The sequence below is a fragment of the Ursus americanus genome, chromosome 13, assembly GCF_024610735.1.
Source record: "Ursus americanus isolate L20-20 chromosome 13, mUrsAme1.1.p, whole genome shotgun sequence".
In the NCBI taxonomy this organism is placed as follows: Eukaryota; Metazoa; Chordata; class Mammalia; order Carnivora; family Ursidae; genus Ursus; species Ursus americanus.
The window spans coordinates 20,836,698-20,847,422 of record NC_142139.1 but is presented as its reverse complement, the minus strand read 5'-3'; the positions used below and the strand labels follow the sequence as shown (position 1 = coordinate 20,847,422).

Here is a 10,725-nt window from a genome sequence, read left to right as displayed (position 1 = left end):
CACCCCCGACTTTCCTCAAGTTCTCGTTGCACCACTTCACTTTTACAAAAGACCTTAGTACTTTCTTTTGATAACTGAAAGAAACCCAAAGAGGATTTTCCCTTTTACGACAAAACCGTTACTGTACTAAGGTACATTTTTCAAAAATGTGAAGTGGCATAATATGAACCTCCCTGCAACTCCAACTTGATATATACACAAAAATTCACCTGTAGGGATGTGATTAAATTGTTGTTTGTAACAGCTCAAACCTCACCACATGCTAAAGTTCAACAATAGGAGATTAAATATAAACTATGATGCGATGTGAAGTATATGCTGGAATTTTATATAACTTGTAAAACTCAGTGTAGAAATAATGACATCAATAAATGCTCACCTCTAACATATGGAAAAAGCAGGTTATAACACTATTTGTATATCATGATACTGATTTTGTTTTTTTATTTTTTAAAAAGGTACTTTATTTTCTTCTTTGTGCTTTTCTAAATTTCCCAGTTACACATATTACTTTTATAATCAAAATAATGATAAAATTTCTAATTACACATCACAAAACTCTTGATTACTATATTTTCTATAAAATATACAATTTTCCAATCGAATTTACACTTGCATATTTAGGCGAGTAGAAATAATCTTAAATACAGGCTTCCGATGTATGTATTCAATACAAAAAGGATACTGAGAAAATTTTTTAGATCATTTCAAGAGACCCCCTTAAAGCTAGTAAGTATGGTCTGGAAATTTCTTAGTGAAAAGCCAGAACTACATATCCACTTAAGAAAACATTTAGAAATTTATTATTCTAACCCCTTAGTTGTTTTGCATTCTCTTTCCAACATCTCTAAGTAAAATTTATTTTCTGAATTTTTCAAATTTGACTGTTTCTTAAAATTAACACATTAAAGTGACCCCCAAATATTAAATATAAAACTTCAGATTATCATTTATGAGTGGTAATAATTAATGAAAATCTCTTAGTTCCTGATGAATAGCCCATTTATCCAAAGATTATATATATTTCAATCTTGTCATTCTATAAGAACAAGACATCAAAAAGAAAATAATAATTTAGTGTATTAAACTAGCTGCTCTGCCAAGAAAACATATGTAGTAAATAAAAATGGATAAGTTCATAACTGAAACTTCATTTTCAAAATATAATGGTCTTCTACCAGCAGAATTTGAATATTACAGCTTTTCAACTATATTCTAAACAAAATAATTAAAAATCAATTCCAATAATTTAGAATAAGTGCTTTATTTTTTTAATTCCCACAAAAACTGAAACTATCATTTACATCAGTTGCAAGAGGAATAAAAATTAGAAATCAATTTGCTATAACTCTTGAAAACATGAGCATAAAACAAAACTAAAAGAAACAAAAAGGAAAAACTAAGTACTTCTTTTAAATTGAAGATAATCTGACTGCCTGTGACATACCCACCTGCAGATGTACGAACAGCAGATGCATTCAAAACAGGGCAAGATTTAACGGATTTAGAACAATATTCCAACCAATCCCAACCAAGTTTTCAATTACTTGTGCAGGTTTATTATAAAGTCACAAAGAGTAAATCTCTTCTAATATGTAACCAGCTGATGTCAACTGAGAACGCCACACCAGCACAACAGTAACTATGGAAATCATGAGGTATGACTACAGGAAAAAACCAAAACCCAGCAAATTTAACTGCAATATAATTCTATTCTGGTTAAAAAAAAAACAAAAACAAAACAAAACAAAAAAACTTTCCTTAAGCTATATATCTAAAAGAAAAGCAAATGTATCATTTTATATTCTTTTTTTGAATTTAAAAAAGATATATGTAATCTTCCTTTGTTTTTGATAAGTTCAAATATGAATTGATAACAGGGTAATTGGATTCTTTAGGAAAGCTCTATAGGAGAGATGAATACAACATACTATATCTTCTTTAAGAAGTATGAGCTGAAATGTTAGGCATTCCTTGTATTGTTTTTGTATATATTTAAGGAATGCTGTTCTTGTAAACAATTGCTTTGAAAAAGAAATACTGAGACCAAAATACATTACTAGAGGATCTCTATAAAAGGTCACCAAAACTATCCTTGCTCATGACACCAGGGAGAATGTTTTTAGAATTTATCTTGTTAGAAAAAAATGCTACCACTTTTCTTCCTTTTTCTTTTTTGTGACTATCACAATTAAACATCAGAAGATTTTTCCCAAATAAATACTGATGTAAATGTCGATTTCAAGGGCAAACAACTTTCGTAAGAGTCTATTTCTCAGGCACTTCACCATCTGTTGAGACTGCGGCAACACTGTTCTGGTGTGAATTGTCACTGGACTCCTGTGAAGTAATCCTTCTGGGACAGTTTATTGGGACCCGAAGCTGATTAGCAGACGTAGGCTTAGCAGCATTTGGTGGCTTGGTAGAGGAATTAGATGGAAGTCTATGACGACGACTGTCCTCACCAGAAGGAGATGAATGTCTTTTTCTTCCAAATTCCTCACTAATAGGGGGCTGCAAATTAGGAAAGACAATATAGTGACAATTTTACTTTTTTTCCTCCCTTCATAATCTAAGGTCAGACTTTTTCAATAAAGAAGGAAACTATGTTGGCATTTCAGTAGATTTTATTAGTATAACAAAAACTTAACAGCAATTTAAGGTATTAAATTTAAATTTCCTCCTTAACTAAATCAGCCTACCAGTACTTGTTCATTCCTTCACTCAACATATATTTATTAAGAGTCTTGTATTTTTTAGGATTTGAACTACATTGCAGGGGATAAATAGAAGGCTGGGGTCCCTGCCTCCAAGAAAATGTTCCCAAGAGGCTATTTTCCTTTTTTTTTCAACTTCTGTCAACTGCAAAGCATTTGTAACTCTAGTCCCTTCCAGCCCTAAACTCCTATCCTAGGCTTGTTTGAATGATAATGTTTAACAGATAAATGAAAGCAGCAGGGGGAAAAAAGAGATACCAAATCAAATAATATTTAGCAAGTCTGAAGGTTTATCTAGGATTTCTAGGATAAGGAAACTGGAGAGCATTATTGGTGGTAGTAATTTTAAACATTTTCAAACATAAATATCTATTAAGCTCCCAAATCCCCTCAGACTGACTGCAAGCAAGGAGGGGGTAGGCAGTGAAAGGGTATTCTGCACCCAAAAAAAAGTCAGCTTTTAAGGCCTTTCCAGTTACAAACATTTGGGATCTAATATTTTCATTTGGAGACAAGTTAAGTCCATACCCTCCTTCTCCCATCTTCCGTTGTACTTAAAAGTGGAGGCCTGAATTCTTAGTTTCTGTTCAGATAGGGAAAAAGTCACTATTACAGAGCAAGGATGTCTTTGTGACAGAACTGGCTAGGCCACTCCAGAAACATCTTAATTCCAGAGACAGGCACTTCTATTAATTCTGTCCCTGGGCCATCAAACCTATTTACACAAAATATAAGACAAACAAATTACAACACCAAGTAGAGATGGACCTAGCATTCTTTTCACCTCTCTCTTTTCTGTTCTGTTGATTCTTCTTATTTCTCTTTTTCCTTCTTTTCCTTTATCTTATTTTCATCCCATTCATTTTTTTTAATGCTTTCCTTTTCCTCTTGAAATCAAATTGTTTAAAGCTTACTCTCCTGTCTCTATATATGTACATAACATTCTTGTCTTAATTTTATTATGTGGAGAAACTTAAATCCATGTCATATCAGCACATACTATGAAAAGTATAAAATAAAAGTATATGGAAAGTGAAAACTTTTTGAAATGCTAGTGAGAAATTTGTAACATTCACATAAAAGTTACTAAATCTATAAAATGTTTAGTTACAGGGGCATATCAAAATTAAAGTGAACTGACAATTGCACTGTGGTTACATAAGATGTTAACATTTGGGAAATCCAGGTAAACAGAGTATATGGGAATTCTCTGTACTATTTTTGCACCTGTTTTAAAGTTTAATTTAAAAACTAGAAAATTACCATTTCAAAATAAGAAGTTAAAAAAATAAAAATTGTAAAACTAAAGTTAAGAAAGTCACTGATAGCTCAAAATATGAAGGTAATAAAAAGACCACAGAAGAAAGGACTTAAAACTTACGTCAATGCGGAAGTCTTCTAACCTCTTAAAGCTACAGAGGTATTCCTGAAGTTTTGGGTCAATAGAGTGCGTCTTAGATTGAGAATATTTTAGATAAGCCCAAAACTTTTCTAATCCATATAGTTGACCTAATAACAAAGAAAAATATACAATATTAATTATATAGAAAATTTAAAATGATTCATATTAAACATGACCTCATCAGCAATTAACCATTTATCTTCCAACATAGACTTTAGATCTTGAGAATAAGACATTGTAATAATAATGGGCGCTAACATTTAGTAAGCAGTTGTTTTATAAGAGGTATTAAGTGTTTTTTATATATTAAACTAATTTGAACTATATTCAAACCTGTAATATAAGTGTTCTTGTGTATATTACTGATGAGTAAAGTAAGGCTAACAAAGTTAAGTAACTTAACCAAGGTCACACAGCTACCAAATGGTGAAAATGGGATTCAGACCTACATATGGATCTAGCCCAAAGCTTACACTGTTACCCACTGCGCTATTCCATCTTTCCAAGCATACCTGCTGATTTTACAAAGAATTTTCATGTAATGGAACATCGGTGAGTATCATCTTCATGTTTGTCAAGGGAAAAATGGCAAAATACTATTCCATAAAGGAAACACTTGGGTGTGTTTATTTTCCAACCCCTCAGAGGAATGACCTTCTTACTATATGATGCCCCATTCTTCATCAAGAACCATAATAGTGGCCTGAAGGTCTTAAATGGCCTACTCTGAAGAAAATAGTTATGAACCCCTTCCCTATTTATTGACTCAGGTTTACAGTTTCCAAATAGAATAAGATTATTGGGTTTTTTTGCTTTGTTTTGTTTTACCAGATTCGTAGTCTTTTTTGGTTTCTTCTTGGAAATCCTTAAAAATTTCTTGTCTGAATTTTTTTTCCAGTCCATAACTATAAAACCTGAACAGACATTCTAATCCATACCTGTAGAAAGGAAATAAAAGGTTTATAATAAAAATTTTGCTATGACAATGCAAACATCTCATAGATACAGGCAAACGTGACACAAATAACCCTAAGCAAAAAAAAAAAAAAAAAAGGTTTAAATGCATGTAATTTTTAGTATGCAGTTTTTTTAGCTGAAGTGGTTTTTTAGTAATCCATAGATGGCTCTGCTATTTTTGTTCACTTGGCCATAGCACCTCATGAAAATATACTGGGAACCTGCAGGATGAGGCAGCCCGTGGACAACTACAGTATGATTCCTTTGGACAGAGGATCTCTCCTTGGTATTCTGAAGAAATGGTCAAAAGATTTAGTGACATTGGGAATGTTTCTTATTTTTTCCAAATCAAGGTTTATAATGGTGCATGGTTTTAAATACTTTTGAACATAATCTTTACTCAAGAGAGATAAAGACTATGCTCTTGTGCCCTAGACCCTATGTGTGGTTGACCCATTCAACTATAAATGACAAACCTAATTAAATGGCTCCTAATACATCTTCCCTGCTTTAGTTATAAAGTACATTTCATAAAAGATATTTTGCTAAAATAATTGTAATCACTATATAAATCAGAAAACAAATTTCCTCATATTCTTCTATAACTACCTAGAGACCCCAAGATAAATTTTGGACAGTGGATTAGCAAACTACATGGGCTCAACCTTCAATTAATGGTGATGAGTTGAACCCATGAGAATGAACCAAGTCAACAAGACAGCAGTAAAAGGACCATGTCTAGCTTACTCAACTAAAACATGTCACAATCAAAAGATTCCTCAGTTAGAAACCTTAAGTTGTTCTGAGTGCCTTAGTGGAACAAAGACTACAATTTCTTCATTACTGTTAACATCATTTTGCCTAGTTTTTATTCACAAGGGGTGTCTGTCTGTGCCTTTTGTAACTAGCTTATTTTCAAGATGGAAAGTGATGGTCTATCCAGAAGAATAAATAGGTTTCTTGACAAGCCACCAAGAGAAATGTAGGACTAACAACTACACACCCACACACTGACCTGCGCTCTCTGCTTTGGTAGCCATAAGTGATGCTATTCTTTGAGCTTGTACGACTGAAGGCTAAGGGAACTAAGGACTAAAGAACCACCATCTCAGAAATGACAAATCTGCCTTGATACTTCTCTTATGGGATATTATATTGATATTAGTTATATATTAGTTTATATTGGTAAAGACCAATAGACTACTACAATATTTGAATTTTTAGTCTCATTTTTTAGTAAACCAAATCCAAAGACCAAAAGTATGACATTAATAACAACCAAACTATGCAGCATAACTGCTGGAGTGAAGATCAGGGGCAAATGGCCAGCCTCTCAGTTGTTATTTATTCATTTACCCCTCATTATGAGACAGCTTAGGTAAGTGGAAAAACATAAAGGCTGAGAAGCAAAAAGAACTATATTTGAATTCTAGGCCCGTAATTATATCCCTAAAAATGGGGATAACAATATCCTACTTTTTAAGAATAGATGGCATTATATTTAGACCAGAGCTGGCACACTGAAGATACATAATAAAGGTTATTTCTCTCCTTCCTTCTTGAAACCATCTTGGGCTAAATTTAGTCAATAGATAGATTTAGTATTGATCTTCTTTCTAATAACGGTAACAATTTATTGAGCACTTACTCTGTATTATATGTTAAGACCTTTACACGTTCTGTTTTGTTTAATCTTCACAATAACCCTACAAGGGTATCTACCATAATTTCCCCTACTTTATGGATAAAGAACCTAATGCTTACTGGGAATAATAACTTGCCAAGCTCACAGTAAGTTAACAGAATGGAATTCAAATTTAGGCCTGATCTCAAAGCCTTCAGATGCTTAACCACTGTGCGATACCTCCTAAGGAACAGCTAATCCAGCTGATCCACCAACACTGCAGAAACAGACCCAAAGTTGTGTGTTGAAAAGCTACTAGAAACATACAGAGATGACTATAGAACACAGAACAACTCCCAACCTAGACTTGGGTAGTCATGGGCATATCAGAAAGGTTATTAGAAAGTCCTGAACAACAAATAAGCCGTTCGTAAAAAGAGCAAAATACGGTGAGATTAATTATAACAATGACTTTCAAACTTTTCTAAGTCCAATAGTAAGAAAAATATTTTATCTGGTAATCAAGTCAACACAACACTCCCATATATAATGTGTGTACATAAAAGCATATATAAGTTTTGCAAACAATTCTTAAATTTGTATGTATGTATTAATTGTGAAACAATTTAGCCTTACTATGTTCAATGTAGTCTGATATTTTTCAAATTACTAAACTGACTTCACATCCCACTAACGGGTAGCACACCACAGCTTGAATGAGAACATCAAAATCAGAAATAGCAAATTTTGCCTTTTGTGCCAACTCTGGTAAACTGGCAGTTTATTAAAATTTTGAGAAGACTACAAATCTGAATTCAAGAACAACATTAAACAGCACTGGGACTGATTAGAGATGTCAGTCAGTAATAATAGAAGAGAAAGAAATACAGGTAAACATACCATGTATCTGTCATTCCTGATCAAGATAAAGATTCTGGATGAAAATTAAATAGTTTTTACTTTTATACAAGTCAGGGCAAATGTAATTTTTTTCCAGAAAAATTTATTTGCAGCATCTTGTATTCCTCTCAAAGATCACAATAACTGATTAACAATATATTCTTATTTAAGATTTATAAGTAGAACTTGAAGAATGGTAAATTTGAATAAACAGTAAGTGTAAAATTATCTTTTTCTCTTCTTTCCATCTCTTCTTCCTCCTACCATTTTCCAGGAATAAATAGTTTGCATGAGCAAAATTTATCCTGAACATTTCTTAAGGAAACAAGGTCTAACCTGGATGAAAAGAATGAGTTAGCAAAGCAGAGGGAGGAAAAAGAGTATATATAGAGACATGAAGAGGCTAGAGCTTGGGTCATTCAGAGAACACCTTCTGTACCATTGTTGCTAAGAGAACTAGAGCACTACTAGGAAAAAATGAGATTTGATAGATAAGTCTGGACATATCGTGAGAGGCCTTATTTTTTCTTGGCTCAAGGCATCTTAACAACTAGTTTAGCTCTAAGTATTTATCAATTTAGGGATGTATATGCATATGCAAGGGAAGTCTCTAGTGGCTCTTTCAAATTTCATTTGGCTTTGTGCCAGCCCCTAAGATGGTTCCAAATGATCCTACTTCCTGGTATTCACAACCTTGGGTAGTCTCCCCCTACCAGGTATGGTACCAGGGTTGGCCTGTGTGAACAATACAACATGGCAAAAGTGATGGCATGTTACTTTCAAGCATAGGTTATACAAGACACCAAGGCTTCCATCTTGGAAGTTCTCCATCTTTCTTAGATCATTTCTCTGGATGAAGTCATGCTGTTAAATGCCCAACAAGAGGCCTACGTGGTGAAAAGCTAAAGCTTCCTGCCAACAGCCACGTGAATAGGCTTGAAGAGGATCCTCCAGCCTGAGTTAAGTCTTCAGAGACTGCATCCTGGTCTAACACCTTGACTGCACATGAGACATCTAAGTCAGAACCACCCAGCTAAGCTGTTCCTAGGGTCTTGAACCTTAGAAACTGTAAACTAATAAATGTTTGTTGTTTAATCTTCTGAGTTTTGGGATAATCTGCAATGCAGCAATAGGAAATAATACAGCTCTCTCTCTAGTTATGTTGTGCTACTTTCATAGTTCAAAACTGGGCTACTTCAGTACTAGTTTCTATATTATTTTTTTGAAAACTCCCCTTAACGGTAAAAATGTGAGAAAATATTTGACCTGTAATTTTCTTTTGCATCTTCCCAAGCAAGTTGTCTAAATTCCTCATACATTTTTTTATTGAAGTGATCTCTGAGGAAAAAGGACCAGAAACGAAAGAGGGTATTCATTTCTTGGGACTGGCCAATTCCCAAGCGTTTTCTCTCTGGAAGAAGTTAAAATAATAAAACATTTTTTTGTTAAAGAAACTTATTAAAGTCAAAACAGCAGACATTTTACATAACTTAAAATAAGGAAAGATAAAACATATTAATCTCCAAAATGTATTTGGGATTCTTCTAAATAAGGGACAAATATTAATCCATTTTCTGACTCATTGCCCAAATTGAAGCATTCATCAATAGTAACAAGAATATGCTAAACTTTGTTTCTTAATGTATTTAAGCTACAAAACACATGAATACTTATTAAGGTAATTATAACAAAATAAAAGAATATCTTAACCTGATATTAAAGTCACATTTGTTTAATATTATATTTTAGTTTTAAACATAGCTACATAAAGGACAAGCATCTTACCACTCAGACATCTTCGACGATACTTGTGGTACACTTGTTGGGTAAAGCCATTTTCCTTCAAAAGTTCATGAGAAGGGTGCTGGAACTTTGGGAATGAATGAGGAGTACATCCATAACTTCCTACCAGTGGTGCACCTTCTGAAGGTGAAGCATTTGAACTGCTGTTTGAGGAGGGGGGAAAAAAGCCTTCAAACTGAAATATCAAGAACCAAGTGTTTAAACCAAGTGTTTAAACAATTTGTGCTATTTGTTTGTTATTGAATCCGAACAGTGGAAAAGACATTAGTCCCTAAAACTAAACTAATGACATAAAGATCTCTATATGAACTGCTATTTGTGTTTAACATACAGGTATATTCAGAAGATGATTAAGAACATGATTATAAATTCCAAACTAAAGCAGTAAGTAGAACAGATAACTGAATAGCTAGCTTATTCCTCTTCCAGATCCGTTATTAGTTTAGTTTCTCGTGGGAGAAATTTTCAATTTTCATGAGTATATAAGTAAATCGTGTAAATTGGATAAATGGAAATGAGAAATAAAATCTGGCACAAGGGCAATAATTTCATCAGTCCAAAGACATACTTGCAATTCTGTACATCAATTCCACTTCTGAAATATCTCCAAAATCAGTCTTTTCGTCTGTATTTCATTATGCAAATGCGGGCTTTTCTTCCTCTTTCACTCAAACTACCTGGTCTCCTTGCTTTTCCAATCTCCCTCCTCTATCCTACGGCCAAAGTGATCTTCCTGTGTTTTGTTTTGTTTTTGTTTTCAAAGTGACCTTCTTAAGACACTGATCTAAATCAGTAGTTTTCAATGTGTGGTCTGTGGATGCTTGGAGGGGTTCCCAAGAACTCTTCAGAAAGTTTGCAACTCAAGACCATTTTCACAATAAAACTAAGGTATTATTTGCCCTTTTCACAGCATTCACATTTGTACTGACAGACTAAAACAATGGTGTATAAAACCGCTGACGAAAATTAAGGGAGTGGTATCAAACTTTACATACCAGTGATTGTATTATTCACTTCAATGCATGTGCAAGTTTTTAAAAATGTCAGGCTCAACTTAATATGTTCTTGATAGAGCAAACAAAATTGACTTTATGAAATCTCAAGCCTTGAGTACCATTGTGTGTGACAAAACGGGACAAAAGCTTTAGTTTTTCAAAATGAAAAAGTTCTGGAAATGTTTCACAACAATGTGAATATACCTAACACTCCTGAACTGTATACTTAAAAATGGTTAAAATGGTAAATTTTTTATGTGTTTTTCAATCACAATTAGAAAAAAATGGGGGGCACCTAGGTGGCTCAGTTGGTTAAGGGTCCAACTC

At 33.4% G+C, this 10,725-nt stretch overlaps 1 protein-coding gene across 8 annotated transcripts in view; it reads right to left on the bottom strand.

Annotated features, from left to right (window-relative positions):
- Positions 1–444: 444 nt before the first annotated feature.
- Positions 445–10,725, bottom strand: part of LARP1B (La ribonucleoprotein 1B) — a 115,920-nt gene continuing 105,639 nt past the window's right edge. For 5 of the 8 annotated variants that reach the window (XM_045799000.2, XM_045799001.2, XM_045798996.2 and 2 more), the window contains exons 15-19: positions 9,386–9,546; positions 8,867–9,011; positions 4,948–5,057; positions 4,099–4,226; positions 448–2,514 (exon numbers count right to left, since the gene is read on the bottom strand). In XM_045799000.2, coding sequence (XP_045654956.2) covers positions 2,269–2,514; positions 4,099–4,226; positions 4,948–5,057; positions 8,867–9,011; positions 9,386–9,546 — 790 coding nt within the window. In that variant the 3' untranslated portion in view covers positions 448–2,268. Of the gene's footprint in view, positions 2,515–4,098; positions 4,227–4,947; positions 5,058–8,866; positions 9,012–9,385; positions 9,547–10,725 lie in introns of all 8 variants that reach the window. The other 3 variants (XM_045798998.2, XM_045798999.2, XM_045799002.2) reach the window with 2 other exon arrangements.